This window comes from Spermophilus citellus (genome assembly GCF_964194105.1).
Source record: "Spermophilus citellus genome assembly, chromosome: 1".
NCBI lineage: Eukaryota > Metazoa > Chordata > Mammalia > Rodentia > Sciuridae > Spermophilus > Spermophilus citellus.
The window spans coordinates 25,925,226-25,947,124 of record NC_138182.1 but is presented as its reverse complement, the minus strand read 5'-3'; the positions used below and the strand labels follow the sequence as shown (position 1 = coordinate 25,947,124).

Here is a 21,899-nt window from a genome sequence, read left to right as displayed (position 1 = left end):
TCTTAATACCACACCTTGGGGATTAGGTTTCAACATAATGAATTTTTGTGGGACACAAACATTCAGACCACAGCAAGGTCAGATACGAGGGATAAGGGATGTTCCTAACAGGGACCTACAAGAAAAAGTCACTATGGTGCTGCCTGTTTTCAGAGAACTCCCAACATGAAGGTAACACAAAACAGGAAACTTAGCTATATTTTTTGGGAGATTGAACTCAGGGGCACTTGACCACTGAGCCACATCCCCAGCCCAATTTTGTATTTTATTTAGAGACAGGGTCTCACTGAGTTGATTAGTGTCAAGCTTTTGCTGAGGCTGGCTTTGAACTCACGATCCTCCTGTCTCAGCCTCCTGAGCCGCTGGGATTACAGGTGTGCACCACCGCGCCTGGCTTTAGCTACCTTTTAAGTAGTAGGTAAGTATAAAGGACTTATGGACAAAAAGCAGCAACAATAATCACTTAGAGAAAGAGCTATGGAGATTTTCACTTTTTCCCCCCTCCTAGCTTTGGAAATATGCAGACCATTTTAATTGAAAGGATTTGGGACCATGCATGTATTATGGATTGCAATATGGGTTTACTCTGCACTAGTGAATGACTGTTTTTGAGGAAGGAAGTTAGTTTAGAGGGAAAGGGCAGATTATTCATGGTCAGGTAAAACTGTAGGCAAAACAGGGAAAGGAAGACCAATTTCAGTGAATACCTAGTAGTTTTCAAAAAAGGCCTTCTTCTGCCTCTCAGAGACTGGAAAGAAACCATGACCCCTAAAATTTCTTCACATTCTAATTAGCCCTCCCAGACTAAGTAAGACTCAGAGAGCACTTATTAAATATATGCCATGTTTTATGTCTTTTCATTTATATTAATTTTCAAAATATTAATCCCATGGAGTGTGTGCTACTATTCCCCCATTTTGTTTTTTTAACCAATTGAGAAATATGAAGAGTTTACCGCAGGTCCAATGGCTAGGATGGGTGGAGCCGGGGCGGGTGCCCACCTAGGTTCCAGGGGGAATGCCGCACATTGACCACCTGCCTCCAGTCCACACTTGACCTGCCCTAGGAAAGGATGTTTGATCTCCTGCCTATAAAAATTAAAAAGTTCATATCATGTGCTTTAATTACTGCTTATTCCTGGAGCTCCAGCAAGCCCCTGGGCTCCAGTAAAAACATCTTTTACAACCATATGGTTGGAGAAGAAAAGGTATTTCAATTTGCTGTAGAAACACAGGAAAACCTTTTTTTTTTTTTTTCTTTCAGTTTTGTGAAAGACTGGCAACAACTGGGTTTGTTTTATCACATGCAAGTCAGTCTAGCAGTGCTGACACACTGCAACCCTTAGAAGGAAGAGAGGACTTGGCTTTGCTGCAATCTCTGAGCCTGTCCTCTTAAAAAGCAGTGGCTGTGATGATAAGAGATGCTCCTCCTTGGTTTGGCTGGGTGGGCCCCTGGGGGGTGCACTGGGGTTGTTCTGATGTCATGGCTTCCCAACCAGCAGGGAACACAGGGTCAGAAAACAAGGTGTCAAAACTCCCTCAGACCCACCTCCAAAGTCAAGTGGAGCCTTGGTGGGTGGGCAAAGAGAAGAAGTGCAGGTCCTTTCCTGCACCAGCCCCTCACCCAGCTCCATGCTGGGACCCCCCAGTCTCCTCCCCGCCCCTCCCCCATACCTAACAGGCCTGGCTCCCCTTCTTCACCTTGGCCCCCTCCTCCTTGGTTCTTCTAAACACAAAGCTGAGTACCACACATTCTAAATCCCGGGACTGCCTTCATCTGTGCTTTCCCTTCAAGTAACCCCCCCACCCCCGTTTTCCTTCCTTCACCTTTCCCATTCATCAATAATCGGTCTCCACTCCTGGTTTGCATTTGGTCCTCTGAAAGCTCTTCTTCCTGCAGGAGGGCTTTGTCTGCCTGCTTCTCCCATTTTGGTGATCCCGCCCTTCCTTTGTTCTTTCCTAGGCAAATTCACATAAAAAGCCATTGCTTCAGCTCCCAGTGCGAGTGAGTAGAATGACCTAGAAGTTCCAGAACTAGATCTCCAACTTCCTTCGAGCTGCAGGCTGCCTAACTTCCTGTTCTTTCTGGACAGTATCATCTCATCCAAAATCAAATTTACCAGCGTTTCTCTAAACGTGTCCTCCTTTTGCTTTCAGTCTGGTAATTAGAGGCAGCATCGCCATCCAGTTGTCTGAGTGAGGAAGCTGTTAGCGCCATCCTTAACAGGCCCTCCACATGTTAGGCAATACAATAGCTCACTACAACACGTATCTACAAGGTTTTAAGCAATTGTGTCTTTGTGCTTCTCCACCACCAACTTTGGGAGACAGGAATCATGTCTCATTTATCTCTCTATCTCTAGAGATTCTACCTGCCAGCATTATACTCAGTTATCTGGTCACTGAATGAATAAAGATAGAACAACAACATTTCCTGTCCTAAGCCTGGAACTAGTCATTTCTTCAGGACCCCTGTGTCCCATGAATGGGAAATGAATTTAGAGATGACAATTTGTGTACTAGGGGTGCTCCCTACCTGTGGTTCAGTCATAGTTTATAACTTTCCAGTTGTCAGAATTGAGATTTTTTTTTAAAAGATAAATTTCAGATGAGTTCATATCTCATCCCATAATACTTGTATCATATTTATTCCATAATACAGAAATTCAGAATATCAGCAGATGCAGAACCACAATACTGACACTACCACCAATATTATAATAACTTAAAACAGATTAGGATTTTTGTTGCAATACTTTCTGAACCCAGGGTAGGTACTACTGGAGATGAACATCAAATTACTGGATTTTAAAGTTACTTGGATAGTTCTTCTTAGTGTAGTCATCTCACCAATAGGGTACATATTACTTTCATCTGTTTAATGTCATTTTTGTTACTTTAGATATCATCTTTTAAAGTTCAATGTGAATATATAATTACATAAAACATTATGTGGTTTCAAAGTCAGATCTATAAAATAAGGTTAATTCAAAGATTATTATTAGCCTCTAACCCTATTCCCTCCTCCTCATCTTTCTTTTCCCCTATGGGTAATAAGTTTTAAAAAATTGCAACTTATTTTTACATAGTTTTCTCCTTATAATAGGTGCATAGATAATATAAAATGTCCCAATTGTTAGATAAAAGGTAGCCTACCATGCACACTTTCCTCCACTTTACATTTATCCCCTAATGGTATGTCCTGGAAATCACTTTGGGGGGGTAAATGGAGCTATTTTCCCATCCACCTAACAGCTGCAAGTACTGCACCCTGGGGACCCATCACAACTTATCCACCTCCCCAGTCATGGGTACTTGAGTCTTTTGCTATTCTAAAAAGTGCTGCCCTGAATCACTTTGTGCCCTGTATCTTTGCCCCTCTACCGTTGGGAGAGAGTCCTAGGACAGGGACTACTAAGTCAAAGAATAAATGTACCTGTGATTTTGTTAGCTACTGCCAACTTCCTCTTCATAAGAGTTGTACCATGTTAAATTCCCACCAGACATGTATGAGAATGCCTGTTTCCCGGAAGCCTCACAAATGCAGTATGTGGTCAAACTTCTGTATTTTGTGTTCAAGTATAATATTGTGTAGTCCATTGTAGTTTCATTTTACATTTTTTCTTATTATGAGTAGGGTCCATCATCCTTTCATATGCTTAAGATCCATTTGCATTTTTTTCTAAAAACTGCCTCTTTGAATTCCTAGTCTGTTTTTCTATAATAGTAGTTCACAGAGTGTGAGTCCCCAGACCACCAGGAACAGCAATATCACCTGGAAATTTGTTAGAATGTAAATTTATCTGATCCCAAACTGAACCTAAGAAATTCTGGGGATAGGCCCCAGTAATTTTTTTTCTTTCTTTTTTTTTAATCCTACAGATGACTAATGCATTAAAGTTTGAGAAACATTTGTCTACAGGGTTGATTCCACAACTGTACTTTAACTGACCATGGGCTTATGTAATTATTTTCTAGTTAAAGCAAGGCCAAACTATTGAGAAGCTGGAATTGAAAGATTGAAATGCCAGGCGACATTCATTCATTTATTCAATTGTTGATTCATTCAACCATCAACAAGCAGATGTTAAGTACCTACTATGAATCAGTCCCTGGTGGCAGGCAAGGGGGAAACTGTTTAACCAAAGAGACATGGTCACTGCTCCAAAAAGTTACCTTCCCCAAGGAAGAAAAAAACTCAACAACTTAGATCTTTCCAAAGGAAATTATGAATATTACTGCAGCATAAAGCAGGGTTTTAAGCTAGTCTAGTGATAGCACTTTTAAATAATTTTGAGATGATACTTTAGACCTATCAAGGAGATGAAAATTTTAGACAGGGATAATACCAATTGGATATGAGGTGTCCTCCCAAAGCTCTTGTGTTAATACACAATGTTCAGAGGTAAAATGATTGGATTGTGAGAGCTATAATCTCACAATCTTAGTTCATCTTAGTTTGAATGGATTAAATGGGTAGTAACTACAGGCAGTGGGAAGAGGCTGGAGGTAGGTCACTGTTGTGCACTGGAAGGGTGCATCTTCCCTGTGGTTCCTTCCCTGACCACTCTGCTTCTTGACCCTGCCATGAGATGAGCAGCTTTCCTCCCCTGGACCCTTCCCCCATGATGTGCTGCCTCACCTTGGGCTCTGAGCAATGGAGGTGGCCACCTGTGGACTGAGACCTCTGAAACCATGAGCCCCAAGTAAACTTTCCCTCCTTTAGTTGTTCTTGCTAGGTATTTTGGTCACAGTGATGAAAAGATAACTAAAACAGAAACTGGTATACTGAGGAGGAGGGTCCTTGCTGTGACTAATCTCACCATGGGACTTAGAAGCTTTTGGAGTTTGTTTGCAGGAAGAATTCTGAAAAGATTATAGAGATGCAGATTTTTGTAAGTGGGGCTTGGTGGGTGACTTTGGTGGGAGCTCAGAAGATCAGAATGCTTATGAGAATATAGACTGTGCTCATGAGGTTTCAGAAGAAAATGAGAACTCTATTGGGAATTAAATTAAAGATTACTTGTGTTATCTTCTGGCAAATAAACTGGACTACATTTTTCCTATGTTTGGAGACTTTGTATGAATCTTAATTTTAAAATGATGGACTAATTAATCTGGGGGAAGAAATTTCAAGGCAGCACCACATTCACTCAGTGGCATGGATTTTATTGGCAGCTTTTAGCCAGGTTTCATGTGAGAATTAGGAGCAAGAGATAGAGATAAAAGGATTTTACAATTTGCAATTTGGCCAGAAGAGTGGATGTAAAGCTGGGGCCACAGAAGGTGTGTTTAAAGAGATTACAGTTCCTAAAGAGATGCTAAGTACTTTGCACAGAGACAATTGGAAAGCCAACTCAAGGGCACCTTTTTAAGGAATTTGCAGGACCATACCTACTTCAGGTTCCAGGATGTAGAAGGAAAAATTCTTTTGAGAAGAGATTGTGGGACTGCCCTTCTTGCATAGAGAGTCCTAGGAAGTTGTTCATGCTGAGCCACACACTCAGAAGAAACTACAGACATGATTCCCAGGGGCCCAGGCATTGTGTGAGCTGGCAGCAAACCTTATCATCATTCACATGATGTTTGTTCTGCAGGAATGCAGGATGCTCAAGTTAAGGGATCATAGAAGCTTCCACTGAGATTTCAAAGGGAGGCCTGGAAAGTCAGCCAAAGTGTAGTTAGGTGGAGTCCTTGCAGGCTGCTCCTGGGAGGGTGATTTGTGAAGTTGCAAAGGTAAAGCTGAAGCTGGAATGGAGACACCAGTAATTAAGAAATGCTAGTAATGTGGACCATGGACTGTTTGCTGAGAGAAGCTGCTGGCTGCAGAGAGAGTCAGACTAAAAGAGAGTCCCTTCGCCCTGCAACCAGCAAGGACAAAGGGGCCGGGCTGTCAAAGCCCTTTGGAAATAACATCTCACAGCCAGATGCTTACAAGGAGTTGTGGGACCTGTTTGCCTGATGGGGTTTAGGTCTTGCCTTGGCCCCATCCCTTCTTTCTATGCCCCTATTTCTCCCATTTGGAATGGGAATTTTTGTGTCACTGTATATTGGATACATGTAACTTGTTTTTGGTTTTCAAGGGGTTCAAGGCCAAGAGTTTTTATTGTTTCTCAGAAGAGACTTTGGGCTTGGACTTTTGGGCAAGGCTGGAACTGTGAAGACTATGGGACTCATGGAGAGGGACTAAATGCATTTTGCGTTGTGAGAGGGATACAGACTTTGAGACCCAGGGATGCAGTGTTATGGTTTAGATATGAGGTGTCCCCTAAATCTCTTGCATGATACATTAATGATTGGTTTGTGAGAGCTATAACCTTATCTAACTGGATGGTAACTGTAGGCAGGTGAGGTATGGCTAGAGGAAGTGGGTCACTGGGACTCTTCCCTGTGTCCCCTCCCTTCTTCCCCCTCTCTCTGCTTCCTGACCCTGCCATAAGGTGAGCAGCTCTCCTTCTTGGGGCTCTTCCCAGAACAATACAGTTGGCTATAGACTGAGACCTCTGAAACTGTGTGTCACAAATAAACTTTCCCTCCTCTAAATTGTTCTTTGGTTACAACGATGAAAAGCTGACTAAAGCACCAATCCCAAGTGGAGAGATTGGAGTGGAAACAAACATCGTAGCCTCTTTGCAAAGGAATCTAGAGATACCTATGAGTGCTTTAAACAAAGCGAGCTCATTCCTAGGAATTGATCTCATGCAAAGAATGCTGCCCATTGAAGGTTACTTACTGCAGCACTGATCATCAAGGCAAACACCCACGACAAAGAGAGTGCCCATTTAGCAGGGAATGGTTGAATAAATCATGCTATATCCACACCCGGCAGCCATTGAAATGAATAGCCACATCATTAATTTGAAGGTATTTCTATGATATATTGAGTAAGAAATGCAACATGTAGAAAAATGGGTATATAGGTTGAGTGTCCCTTATTCAAAATATTTGGAACCAGAAATGTTTCAGATTTTAATTTTTCTAAAAAAGATTTTAGAATATTTGCATACAGATAATATCTTAGATATGTGACTCAAGTCTAAATATGAAATTAATTTGTGTTTCATACATACCTCATACTCATAGCCTGAAGGTAATTTTATACAACATTGTTAGTGTGCCTGAGGTTTTTTCTTTTGTTTGTTTTTTCATCCTTGTTTTGAATGCAACCCATCACATGAAGATAGGTGGGAATGTTCTACTTGTGGCATTTTATCAGTGTTCATAAAGTTTCAGATTTTGAAGCACACTGGATTTCGGACAAGGGATGCTCAATCTCTAATGCCATCACATTTTTAAAAGCTCATAAAATACATATGTGTGTCTCTGTGTGTGTGTGTGTGTATTAATATATATGATTATATTCACAGAAGAAAAATATGGAGAAGAAAATACCAGAGTGAAACATCTACAGTAGATTGGGGCTCAACACACAATCTGCTTTCCTGATAGCAGATGATGGAAAGCTGACAATATGCTCAGATGTCCCTGCTGGTGACAGATGCACTGTGTGAGACAAGGCAGGAGAAAGCACAGGCGGGGCCACACCTGGATGGCCTTGGCAGAGTCTACAGAAGTACTTTCCTTCCCCTCATCTTTACATAACTGAGTTCCCCATGTCCAGCCACTTGCTTCCTGGCACTGGAGAGGCAGGACATGGGGCTCCATGTTGCTTGCATAGCATGGCTCTTGATTCAACGTGTTGCAGTAGAAGCTAACCTCTGGGTCCTGCCAAGTTTTGGGGGTGTGAGCCTGGAGCCAGAAGGTGGCAGCAGTGCTAAGTGAGGTTCGGGGCTCATCCTGGAGGCACAGCCTGGAGCTCGCTTATGCCCCCGCCTTTCTAATGATCTCATGAGCGCTCGCTTCCCTGAGCCAAATGACAGTCAGCTTAAGATAGCTTTATTCTTGCTTTCTGAAATCAAGACTGTGATTCAAAGGGTTACTAAACAGGGGGAAGACAGGAGGCAGTTGAGGATTTAAACATATGGACATATGAAAGCACCTTGAAAACAAGAGCATTATTATTAATTTTAAATGCCCTTTAAGACTCATCTGTCATCTCACTTAAATAACTGATGTACACAGGGACTTTCAAAAGCCTTTTCACGAAAGCAGAAAGGGCACTCTGCCACGGAGCCTCTCCAGGACAGAGAGTCTTACCAGCAGGTGCAGAAGTAGACTTCGGCGCTGGAAGTAAACTCCTGCGGGGTGTTGTTACACTGGAGGATGCCGGAGGGGTCACTCGGCTGGCCCCCTTGGGTGTGTCCTTAGAAGGCAGAGCTGCCTTCAGAGCTGGCTGTTCTTCATTCCCAAAGGTTGAACCTGTGGGAGGCAGGGAGGCAGACAGTGTGTTAATTATAACTTCATGAAAAATGGATGACCCCTTTGCCTTTGGCACGTGCCAGCCAATCCTAAGCCTGCCATCTGCTGTAGAACTTGACCTCATTCTTAGTGAGTGGCCTTGAAAAGTATTTCTCTGGAACAGATATAGAAAAGGACTCCCTTTAGCTACTGCTTCAATGTCTGTCACTCAAATCCCCTGCACCAAAGGGGGCTCCACAAAAGCCAAGAGCCACCTCTCTTCTTTGAAGAGAAGTTGCTTATGTACGTGGAGATTATATGTGGAGATAAGCATGCACAGGATGACTCACAGAAGGATGAGCATCCCCGTTTTGAAACAGACTGTGAGCGACCCAGGAGAAGTGAGAATAAAAAGACAGTTGTCCCTTGACATCAGTGGGGGATTGGTTCTAGGACCCCTGGGGCTTTCAAAACCTGGAGATGCTCAAGTTCCTTATGTAAAACAGTGTGGCATTTATGTAGAATCTACACATATCCTGACATATAAAAATCATTACTCAATGACTTAACATCTCCAATAAAATGTGAATGCTGTGCATATCATTGTTACGTTGCACTGTTTAGGGAATAAGGATAAAAAAAAAAGTCTGGCCATGTTGAGCACAGATGCGACTTTTTTCTAAATACTTTTGATCCACAGTTGGTTAGACCTGCTGACGTGGATAGAGAATGACTATTTATACTTGCCCTACACAACCAGGAAGTTTGTTCAGAGACCCCCAAATTCCTGCTCATTTTGCCTCTAGAATACGAGGTGTGGGGTGAAGGTAGACGTTGGTAGCACAAAACCAAGGAATCCTTTTGAAACTCATGGAAGTCTGAAGAGCTGAGGCCTCACCAAGCTGGTCTTCTCACTAACCTCATTTATTTCAAAGGGAGAAGACATCTATAGATAATTGCATTGGTATTCAGTATAGAAATAGTCTTCTTCTATAGGACAGCTTATTATAATCCTAAAGACCTAGCATGAGATGTGTGGCCCAGATTTAAATATGAAAAGTTGTTGTGGACCAGACTTTATTTCTAAATCTTCTCAAAACTTTTGTGGTCTATATACTTGCAATTTCTTATCAATGATGCCACCATCAATTCCCTGTGAAAAGGTAATCTTTTAAATATTTCTCTGTGTATAGCTATGAGGTCTAATCTCCAATCTCTTCATGTAGAGCGCCTCAGTATACTGAGGCTACTGCTTGTTTGGAACAAACCTGTCCATTCATAGGACCATCACCATCTACCATGAAAAAAAAATAAGCAGTGACAATTGGGAGAAGCACACAGCATTGGAGTGAAAGATTGTTTGTTTTTATCATTTTAAAATGAGAGTCAGAACATTCGATTTAGATAGGACCTGAACAAAATTGATAGCAACATACTAGAGTTTCATTCGATAATTTAGAGTAAGAGATTGTTGCTTTTCTCCCTCAGAAGAACTGTTTAAAATTGGTGAGATGTGTGTTGTTCCTAAAGAAACGCATATCCGGAAAGGAAAAATAAAGAATGTGCTACTTCTTAAAACAGAACTTATGTACTGTAGTGCTTTTAAGTTCCGTGCAAGGATTTCAATGCTTCTAAATGTGGCTAAGAAAATGCATTTGACCTCTGCAAGCTGAAAAAATGCACTGAAACCCCACTGAAAGGATTTGCATTGTCCTGGGTGTCAGAAAAGAAGCATGCACCTGTTTGCTTCAAACCCAATCAGGAAAAGCAACACCTTGAACTTGCAAAATAGTAAGTCTTAAGAGCTTCAATTATCACGCAGGCTTACCAGCCCAGTGCCAGAAACCAGAGAATCTGATTTGTGTGATATATCAGGTGGGGGTGGGGCTCACCCCCTAGAAATATTCCACGTGGGATTATCTGATGTCCAGCCCACTGCTGACATACTGCCAGAATAATGTATTCACTGAAATATGTAGGAGAAGCTTAATCAAGCTCAAACTGTTCACACAGTCTTTTATTTAACAATTTATTAAAATTTCTTAAAAAGAGAAATATTTCATATCATTTGCAGAGTTCAAATGTCCTTTGATCAAGTCCTCTTGCATCTGGCATCATTTTCTTATATGCAATTTATCATTCAGTGAAATATCAATTTAGAGATTTGGCTGCTTTCCAGGCTGGGAAGAAATTCATCTGTGAAGTGTGTGTTTCTGGGAAGGTATGTACTCCCCTCTCAGGACTTGAAAGTACCAAAAACTAAAATACAATAAAGAACTATTATTTTGTCCATCACTGTGGGACGCAGCTGGCAATAAACAGTTCCACTCTTCAAAAACCAGCTTCCACTGGCCAGAAATTAAAGCTGCATTATTCAGTAAACGAAAAGCATTCTGAATTTGGAAATAGTTGCTGCATTCTATAAATGTTTCAAGTAGTTCATGACAATGCTGACAACATTAAACCATTCCTTGTTAAGAGAAGAAAACAACTGGAAATAAGCAAACTGCTTGTGTGAGTTAGAAAAATGTGCTGGAGAATCGAGACAGCGGCAGTGGTTCATATTCAGTCACCTCATTTCTGGCCAACCCTAATCGACTCTAGCCTGAAATTCCCAGGCAATTTATCTACCCTTCCACTTGGTCACAGGGCAGCAGAGACATCAGCAAGGTGAAATCATGGGAGCAAGCTGATCAGGATGTGAACATCTCCTCTACCGACCACCTCCCTGTACCTCAGCGTCTTCATTCCTAAGTGGGGATCATAGCAACCTACTTCATAGAGCTGTTGTCAGAATCGAAAGGGACTTTTTAAAAAAAGGTTGATGCAAGAGTTAATTCAAGAAAATAGTGTCTGGTGAATCGTACGTCCTAATTTTAAGTTCTTCAGATAGTTATTTGATAAATCAGTTTTTATAGGAACTTAGAAAGTCTTCAAGGATTGATATAAACAGGTTGCTCTAAGTGAGAAGAAAGGAAAGGACTGAGGAAAATCTAACCATACCTTTTGGATGAAGGACTAAAGAGAAGAGCAAGGTTGTCTTAAAAATATGATGAGCTATTTCAGACACAGAAAGAGGTGAGAATAACAACGCAATGGATTACTGAGATTAAGAAATACAAAACATCACCAATCCCACAGCCAGTGAAATTGCTTAGACCAAAGGAAGTTTTTCAGCTCTCCGTGACATTCAAAACTGCCTTCCAAGTTGCGTGGTGGGACTCACATTTTCTACAGGTAACTAATGTAGCATCATTGTACTTTACTGCTGGCAATCAGGTAAACATGATATTAACTTGTTCAAATTAACATGCTTTTACATCTTTGACAGTAATGGCATTAAGATTTTTTCATATAGTTATTGGACATGTAAGCTTTTTATTCACTAATAATTTTTGCCCATTTTCTGCTGGGGTTTTCTGCCTTAATCTTCAAATATTCTGTATATTAATCTTTTATTGGATATGCATTTCAAATACTTTTTCTATCTTTGGCTTGTTTTCTTATTTATGGTGCCTTAATTGAGAATTTTCTCATCTTAGTGCTCTTGATTTTTATCAGTCTTTTCCGTTGCACTTTGTGTGTATTAGACTTTAAGTCTCTATGCTGATACCATAAAGATATTCTTCTATGTATTCTACTAAAACATTTATGTTTCACAATTAGATCATTAGTCCACCTGGAATGGGGCATAGCACAGTGACTGAGCTCGTAGATGGTTTCTGCATAGGTAGAAAACTGCCTTGTACATAGTCCATCATCTTCTCAGCAATATCTGCTATAGCCAGATCTTGTATGCCAAGTCTTCATTCAGGTAACATGTATTAGGGTAGGCCAACAAATAACTCCCAAGTCTCAGTAACTTAAAAAAAATGTTTATTTTGGGATCATGAATCATCTGACACAGGTACTCCAGATGGGTCTGCTGTCCTGGGGAGCTGTCCTCCAGGTTAGGACCCTAGCTCCTTCCACATTGTATTCTTGCCCTACTCTGGGGTTTTCAAAAGAACTTAACATTCAGATGGTAGATGGAGGGAACATAAATTGTTCACAGGAGGATTTTATGGGCCCTACCTGAGAGAGGTACATCATTTATGCCTTTATCCCATTGATTGGGATTCAGTTACAGGAGATCAGTAAGAGAGGCTGGTAAATGTAGTTGAGTTTGTGTCCAAGAGAAAAGGGAAATGGTTTGATGAACGCATATCCTCTCTGCCATATTAGGCCCCATTTCTAAGCTCTCTATTTTGTTTCATTGATCTATTTGTCTATCGCTATGCCAATGCCATTCTGAATTTATTTACTCTAGTGTAAGATACAAAACAAATGACCCAGCTTTGATCTTTTCCCCTTTAAAACTACCTTGGCTTCCATTGGCTCTTTATTACTGCATATAGATTCCAGAATATGCTTGTCAATTTCCATGAAAAAAAAAATGGTCAAATTTCAATGAACACAGTTAAGCCTTTTTCCCCCCAACTGCAAACTAAAGGAAGTACAAACATAGATATAACTAAGACCAGCAAAATGCTGAAATCAATTATACCCTAGGCACCATGTTAGATAATGAAGATACAAATGAGGTTAAGAACATAACACAAACAGCAAAACAGGCAGTTCTAAGAGGGGCAGCACTCCATCATAGATGATTAGACTTATAAAGATTGAAGGAATACTGGCATTTTTATGAATGGGGCTCTCAATACCTCTGTCAGAAAACGTGAAAATATGAGAGACCAAGGAGAACAGAAGTCAATAAATGGTAACTGGGAAGTGTGAGGTAGGGAGAAAAGAACATTTTCAACAAACAATCACATGTCATTAAAGGAATTTCTGTATACTATTAACTATTGAGCTGGTTAGTTGGCAGGTCATTCTTCTTATTCCCTTGCTTTGTCCATACAAACAATATGCCCCACATTTCTTACACTATCACCCCAAAATGTAAAGGTATTCCCCTGCCACAGTAACTAAAGGACTACAGCGTCTAGTGTCCTTGCTGTGCCATCTTTTGTAGATGTCCAAATTATATCATCAACTTACCATTTGGTAGACAAGTTCTCCTTCATTACAGCATAAGAATTTGCAAGGAATAGCAAGTTTATCAAAATCTCATGGGCTTGAATATCTACCTCACGCCATATGCAAAAATGAATTTAAAATATATCAAAGTAAGCTGTTGATATAACTTTGTGGTAGAATTCCTGCTTAGGATGTCCAAGGTTCTGGGTTTGATCCCCATCATGCAAAAATAAATAAATAAATCTTAAAAACAAAATAAAATAATCAAAGACTTAAGTATCATGGCAAATAAACAAGACTTTTAGAAAAAAATAGAAGTAATTTTTAATGACCTTGGATTAATAAGTGCTTTCTTAGAAGGATATCAAGAGCACATTTAACTTAAAAAATAGATCAACTAGACTTCATTAAAATGAAAAAAAAAGAAACTTTTAGTGCTTCAGAGGATTATTAATAAAATGAAAAGACAACCCACAGTATTGGAGAAAATATTTTCAAATCATATATGTGATAAAGGTCTAGTGTCCAAAATATATAAATAAATTTTATAAATGCAAAATTGAAAAGACATATAACACAATTTAAAAATGATCAGAGGTTTTAAATAGAGAATTCTCCAAGTAAGTTACATAAATGGCCAATAATCACACAAAAGGTGCCCATTAGGCATTAGGGAAATGTAAGTCCAAATCACAATGAGATATCACTTTAAGTCCATTAGGATAGCTGTAAGAAAAAATACAGGCAACAAGAAATACTGGTGGGGAGAGGGAAAAGCCAGAAACTTCCTTCACTGATGTGGGATGGTAAAATGATGCAACTGCTTTGGAAAACAGTCTGGCAGATCCTCAATATGTTAAACAGAGTCAGTGTATAACTCGGCAGTTTGACACCTAGGTTTAGGCCCAGGAGAACTGAAAACACACATCCCACAAAAACTTGTACACAAATATTCATAATCATAGTAGTCCAAAAGTAGAAACAACTCAAATGTCCATCAACGACTGAACGGATGAAGAGAACGTGGTCTATCTACACAATGGAATGTGATTCAGTACTAAGAAGGAAGGAAGTACTGACCCATGCTGCAACACGCATGGGCCTTGAAAGCATGGGGACAGATGGCAGAAGCCAGGCACAAAGGTCACAGAGTGTATAATTCCAATTGTATGAAATGTCCCGAAGAGGTGATATAAAAGTGGAGTAGTGGTTGCCAGGGGCTATGGGGAAGTAGGATGGGAAGTAACTGCTAAGGGGGTGGGGTTTCTTTCTAAGGTGATGAATATGTTTGGGAATTAATAGGGATTACCTCACATAACCCTAAAAATAAAAAAGAACTGTACACTTTTATGATATTTGAATTATACCTTAATTTCAAAACCCAGCTTGTCCCAAAGTTGTTCTGTCTCCTGATGGTATATTCTTATATAAGGAATAAAAAAAAATTACTCAAACTCACTACACATCCCATTCATTACAGGACACTGATCAAGCTCATATGAGAAAGAGTGATATTCTATTCATCTCTGGGGCCCTTCAACCTTCTTATCTTCTCTATCAAATTAGGTGTGACTTTGACCCACTCTGATCCAACATTACTGCTACCGTTTGAATGTGTACCCTCAAAATCCAGATGTTGGCAAAGTGATTGTATAGAGGGGAAGCTCTTCAGATGATTAGGCCATGAGGCCTCTTCCCTCATGGATGGGATTAAGACCCTTATGAAAGAGCTTCATGAAGCTATGGTCTGCTTACCCTTCTACCTTCTGCCATGTGAGGATACAGCATTCCTGTGTTCTAGAGAATGCAGCCCTGATCTTACAAACAGAAAAATCTCACCACTTGATCTCAAGCTTCCCAGTCTCCAGGAGATAAACACTGTTCTTTATCTAGTCTATGGCATTTTGTTACAGCAGCACAAAGCAGACTAAGACAACCACAGAGAGAGGAAGGCACATGCAAATTCAGATCAGAAAAGTCTGTGCTAAAGAAAGAGTAGTCTCTCACAGACTTTTGGGCACTAGGAGGGAGGAGGATATATTATATATTCATAGGATACCACAGAGTAATGAGCAGAGCTTACCAGCCTCTTACAAGGAAAATCCTAACTATGACTGAAGTCAGGATGAGCACTCAGGGTTCCTGATCCATATTCAATGTTCTTTTTACTTGTTCATTTATTGGGAATGTCAGTTACTGAGGCTGAATTTTAGAAAGAAAAAATAATGCCATGAGGAAAAACTAACCAGACCAAAATGAGGTTTTTTAAGACAGGGGAAAGCTATTGGGGTGGGGGGGGGATCCAGTTATTAATAATATGGGAGCATTCTGAGAAACACGTTTTACTGATTTTGAATATTTATCCATATTATAATGATTAAACTACTCTCTTCACTGACTTAAAAAAAATAATCCCAGGCAATCAAGTTGTATAATGTTCTGGCTGCATGATTAGCTAATTGATGCATATTTCATTGATTTAGCAGCATTTACTGCTTGGTGACAAAATTTAGTTTAATTATTAAAGTATCAACTGAATGTTTTACTTCCTACCTTCTGCATATTTTAACCTAGATGTATATGTCTTCTCACATTAAAGAGCTAAAGTAAACAGGCTATCTTGCTATTTCAGCAAAGCTATTTCTTTTTCAAGATGAAATATTCCATCAAGAAAAGATGAGATTCTATAGCAAAAAAAAAAAAAAAAAAAAGGTAAAGTCTTAAATTCTGGACCTTTTACAAAAGAAAATTCCAAAGTCAAATTATTATGGTTTGGATACGAGATGTTCCCCAAAAGCTCCTGTGTAGATGTCAGAATTCTCAGAGGCAAAATAATTGGATTGTGAGAGCACCTTAAATATGAGCAGGTGCTCCCTGTAGAAAGAAGCTTGTGGCGCTGGCTCGGTAGCCCCCTGGGTACCAAGTCCTGGCTACTAGTCCATCCTAGTTTGAATGAACTTATTGGGTGGTTAACTGTAGGCAGGTGGGATGGGGCTGGAGGAGGTGGGGGACATGCAACCTGGAAGGGTTCATCTTTTCTGTGGCCTCTTTCCCTTCTTTCTCTCTGCCCCTTGACCCCGCTATGAGGTGAGTAGCATTTCTCTACTGGACCCTTGGGCCATGATGTGCTGCCTCTCCTTGAGTCCAGAACAATGGAGAGACCTCTGACCTTTGAATCCCAAATAAACGTTTTTCTCCTTTATTATTTTTTATTTTTTCAGCACTGGGGATTGAACTCAGGGGTGCTTACCCACTGAGCCACATCCCCAGCCCTTTTTATATCTTATTTTGAGACAGTGTCTTGCTAAGTTACCAAGGATCTCACTAAGTGACTTAGGCTGACTTTGAATTTGCAATCCTCCTGCCTCAGCCTCCTGAGCTGCTGGGACTACAGGTGTGTACCACCCAGTGGCTGGCCTAAGTTGTTTTTTTCAGGTATTTTGGTCACCATGATCTAAAACTAACACCAAGAGTGAGAGGGAATTTTTTTTTTTTAAAAAAAGGTTTATGCTTAATAAATCCTCACAAAAGTTTTGGTGCTTATATAAATCCTTATATTATCCTCTGAAACATTGATGTGTCAGGCGTTGTGCTCAGCCTCAGCAACAAAGAGATGAGGGACATTTTCTCTAATCCTGAGAAGTTCACATTTAGTATCAACTTGCAGAAATTCAGGAAAGACACAGTCAGCGTTCAGCAGATGCTGGCTGATGTAGTTATTATTGTTTTATGCCCATCCACGGGGAATACACCGACCAGCACACAGACTCTCTGGTACAGTGAAGGGGCATCTTGCAATGACCAGGAAAAAGTGACACAGACCTTAACTACCAATAAAGAACAATGAAAGCTCAGGCCACGGGCCCAGGGGAAGGTGCTACCGAAGACACAAAGGTGAGTCTTGACAGGTGGGCGAGATTTGGATCTGCCAAGCCAGGGAAAAACTGCTACCTAGAAGAGACAGTAAGGAAAGGCCCGCAGTTAGGCAAGCACATTCCTGGCAAGGAGCCTGGTTTGGCTAAAGAGTAAGATTCCGGGGGGAAAATGGAAGCAACAGGAAGAAAGACCGAACCAAACAGCAGAAGCCCTGGGGATATGCTGAGGTTCACAGAGGTTTTGAAGGGGTGATCAGGAAATCACAAAAGAAGCCAGGCATGGTGATGCAGGCACTAGTGTCATCCCAGCAGCTCACAAGGCTGAAGCAGGAGGATTGCAAGTTCAAGGACAGCCTCCGCAATTTAGTGAGGCCCTAAGCAACTTAGCAAGATCCTGTCTCAACATTTTTTTTTTTAAAGGGGGTGGGAGCACTGCTGTGGATGTGGCTCAGTGGTTAAGTGCCCCAGGTTTAATCCCCAGTACAAAAAAACAAAACAAAATAAAACAAACAAAAACAAAAACAAATCATAAAACAAAGAGGCCTGGCTAGACATGGACTGGTATGTGTCCATTTAAACCTGGTGCAGCCCAGTCTGTGTGTTTCCATTGCTCTCCTGTCACTGGCCTTTCTCACCTACCTCCAACTCAATCATTGTGGTACGGACAGAAAATAAACATCAGGCCCCAATTAGAAGAGACTGTTGGTGGGGGAGGCCAGGGGATGCCACCAGAGACTGAGAAAAGAGATCAGAAAGCCAAAAAGCATTGCAAAGATTTAATTCAAGCTCTATTTTTTAAAGGCATAGAGTACAAGGATGCTTGAGGTTACAGACCCCAGGAGACAGCCTGAAATGAAGGAGAGGATATAACATTTAATTTTGACTTTCTAACTTAATGTTTGATAGTAAAACATATTCAAAACTCTTCCGTCCTGAGCCAGGTTGAGAGAAGTCAATAATAGAAGGGACGGAGGACAGGCTAATGGTGACAGATGAAAAGGGAGATGCCTGAGCTTGTCCTGAGAGCACATCACAAATTCCCGACATGCCCAGCCATCTGCTCAGGAGGCTGTGTGCCCGAAAGAGGGTCATGCCAGCTTCAGCACTATCAGGCACCAACCAGACACAGGATAAGGAGCAACAGTGTCCGCAGAAAGGGCCTGGTTCCGCCCAGGGGCACCAAGCCGGTGCCACAAGCTTCTTTCTACAGGACGCACCTGCTCATGCTTTGCGGTGTTGTACAAGCCCCACATGTCTGTCTCCACAAAATCCCTGAAAATGAAAATCCCTGACACTCCAAAGAAGGAAGTTCCAGTTTAACTCTCCATCTCCCTCCCCTTTCATCCCTTTTCTGAGGAAGACCCTAATCCCAGGATTCACTGTCACTAAACTGCACATGGAATTTGCTCACAGGCCTCTAAGGAGTATTTCTGGAAACTTGCTCATGCTTGTGGGGGAGGATGCTGTCCATCACACCCAAGACTTCCCTTAGACGACTCCTGGGTGGAGGGAGCTCCACCTCAGGGGCTTGTGGGGCTTTTTCTTTGAGTTGGCACTTCTTGCAGGTCCCTGTGATGTACATTTTTTTTTTTTAATATTGTGGTAGGAACACTTAAGGTGAGTGTTTAAACTTTAAGTGTACAATGCAGTATTGTTAACTATAGGCACAATCCAGACCTTACCTATCTTGCACCTGTGGAACTTTATATCCACAGAACAGCAAATGCCTTCTCACCCCTTCTTGCTCCCCTGGCATCCACCATTCCCCTCCCTGCTTCTAATGAATCTGAAGATTTGTGTGTGTGTGTGGTGCTGGGGATTGAACCGAGGCCTTGTGTATTCGAGGCAAGCACTCTACTAACTAAGCTATATTGCCAGCCTTGAGTCTGAAGATTTTAAATACCTCATATAAAAGTGAGGTCATGGAACATTTGAGCTTCTGAGGATTGGCCTGTTTCACTTTGCTCATTGTCCTCAAAGTTCATCCATATTTTTGCAAATGGGAGGATTTTCTCCTTTTCTTGAGACTGAATAGCCTTTCATTGTATGAATACGACCCATTTTCCTTATCCATTTATCTGTTGATAGACATTGAGATTGTTTGCATATCTTGGCTATTGGGAACAATACTGAGGGCAAATATCTCTTTGAGATCCTGATTACAATTCTTTGGGATATACACCCAGAAGCAAGGTTGTTGAATCACATAATGCTTCTATTTAAATTTTTTTTTTTCTAGGAGCCATACATGTTTCCCATGGCAGCTGCACTATTTAACTTCCCCACCAACAATGTACAAGGGCTTCAGTTTCTCCACATCCTCATCACCTCTTGTTATCTTGTTGTTTTGATAATACTGGTCCTAACAGGTGAGGGATGGTACCTCACCATGGTGTGGTGTTCATCCTGATGTACTGACATTGACTCTGACTTCGTCTTATTTTCTCACCCTTATTTATCTTCCCTGATGTCCTCACCTATTTATTATCTATAAAAGTTTGTTTGTTTGTTTTTTAGTTTGAGGAATAAAAGCAACAACAAAAATACCCTGTCACGAATGTGTAGTCTCATTTCTTCGAATCTCAGTCTCCTTTTAAGAAAGAAATATACTAGATTTAATACAACTCAGTGGAATCTTACCTACTGTCCAACAGGGAAAGGAAGGTACTTCCATTTGTAAGAAGTCAGATGAGGGTATTTGCCGCACATGTGCAGGGTTCTGGGTTTAAGCCACAGTATGAACCAAAAAGAAAGAGAAGTGGGGTGAAGAGCCCACTCCAATGACAAGTGGGTGCTGGAGAACAGCTGTCAGCTGTGAGACTGGTACTCAGGACATTTCAACTTGATGGTACTCATTACCTTTATTATTTAATAGTATTTCCTGAGACACTGTTTTGCCACTGTCCTGACCTGTTGGAGCTGAGGTTCTAGAGGGTAGGGACAGACAAGAAGAAATGGAGCAAATCACACACAATGACAGACAGTGCAAAATGCCACACAAAGGATAAGAGCGCTGTGGGGGGGGGGTAATGACTGGGGGTGGGGGGCTCACCAAGAAGGGGACAAAGACTTGAGAAGGGAGGGAGGGCAGGTTGTGGAAAGCAGGCAGGGGGCATGGCTGACCAAAGGGAGGGTGCAGGCACAGACAGGGAGGGGAGAGCAGGAGGGAGGTCCTGATGCTATGAGAGGACTTGTGGGCCTGGACCAGCACCAGGAAGCCTGGGCTTTTATAGAGTGAGACGGGAATCATGGGAGGGATGTGGTTTGACTCTCAGTCTCTCCTTGTCCTTTAATTCCTTCCTAAAAATGAGCTCAAATATTTTTTCTCTCTCTCCCTCTCTCTCTCTCTGTCTCTCTCTCTCTCTCTCACACACACACACACACACACACAAACACACACAAACACACACACACAATTGCAATGGGGTCTTGCTCTGTCGTCCTGGCTCAAGCAATCCTCCTGCCTCAGATCCTGTCTCATCAGGCCCTACGTGAATGCTCTCAAGTCACCCTAACTCCACCAGATCAGTAACTGAAACAGATTTCTACAAGTAGCAGGTTTTGATGCTGACAATCTTCTCTGCCACTGTAAATTCTTAACTGCTCCAAGATATGTTTTCCCAGTGTCTGATGGATGGTCTTAGGATCTCTGTGTCCCTGAGCTGGGCACAATTCTCCCAAGCTTACCTCTTCTGACTCATATCACAGCTAGATCTTGTAGAGGGGCCAAGTCTTGCTTCCTTTATTCTCCATCCCTCTCCCCACCCATCCAGGCATCTCATGTCTCCTGAAGTTCTTTGTAATATATGGCAAAACAGAATCATCTGTCTTTTTTCTGCTCAGGAAATCGGAGGAATATGGGTGCAGATGAAATGGTAAAATAAGATTGAGAGTCCTGGACACACTCCTGAAAAAAATGGTCTCTTCCACCTGCAACAGCTGTGGCATTCTGCAGCTATGAGCAGGCCCACCCTCCTCCACAGACAAGTGCTGCATTCTCTATCATGTCTTTTCAGTTCTGCTATGGTTTCTCCCTACCAAAATTCCTGTGGAGGCTTAATTCCTCACTCTAGCAGTGTTGGGAGATGGGCCTAGCGGAAGGCATTTGGGTCATGGGAGCCGAGCCTTTGTGGATGGCTTGATGCTTTTCTTTGGGAATGGTTATTGTGCTGGTTTAGCCGCCTTTTCTATATTGCCCATGCCTGCCTGTCTGCTTCCTGCCAGGTGTGGAGCAGCAAGAGGTCAGCACCATGCTCTTGGATTTCCAGAACCAAGAGCCAAAACAAACCTTTTTTTTTTTTTTATGAGTTAGTCTTAGGCATTCTGTTATAGCAATAGAAAATGAAGTAATACAATTCCCTGTGGGTAACAGAACTACTCTAAGAAGGACAGAGCTAGTTAACAAAGAAAGCAAATGCCAGGGGTGCTTACACTGACTCTCTCAAAGTCATAGAAATAATCACAGAAGATCAAAGCCAGCATCACCCAGCCCAGGACTTCTGAACTCCCAGCACATAAGTGACTTAAAGCTTCCCTTTGATTTGGGAAATTCTCTTTAATATTTGCCAAGTCACACTCACAAAGGCGAGAACCTAGTCAAATATTGATAGAGGTTAGTTACTTAAAAGACCAAGGGCTAATATGATATATCAAGAGACCTTTGAGTAATTAAAAGCAACCTTGTACCATTCCTCTCTTATATCAA

The 21,899-nt window shown here is 41.4% G+C and overlaps 1 protein-coding gene across 3 annotated transcripts in view; it reads right to left on the bottom strand.

Annotated features, from left to right (window-relative positions):
- Positions 1–21,899, bottom strand: part of MTUS2 (microtubule associated scaffold protein 2) — a gene marked incomplete at its 5' end in the record, with an annotated part of 410,463 nt that overhangs the window by 189,390 nt on the left and 199,174 nt on the right. For all 3 annotated transcript variants that reach the window (XM_081286221.1, XM_081286220.1, XM_081286222.1), the window contains one exon: positions 8,157–8,318. In XM_081286221.1, the coding sequence (XP_081142347.1) occupies positions 8,157–8,318 (162 nt within the window). The remainder of the gene's footprint in view (positions 1–8,156; positions 8,319–21,899) is intronic.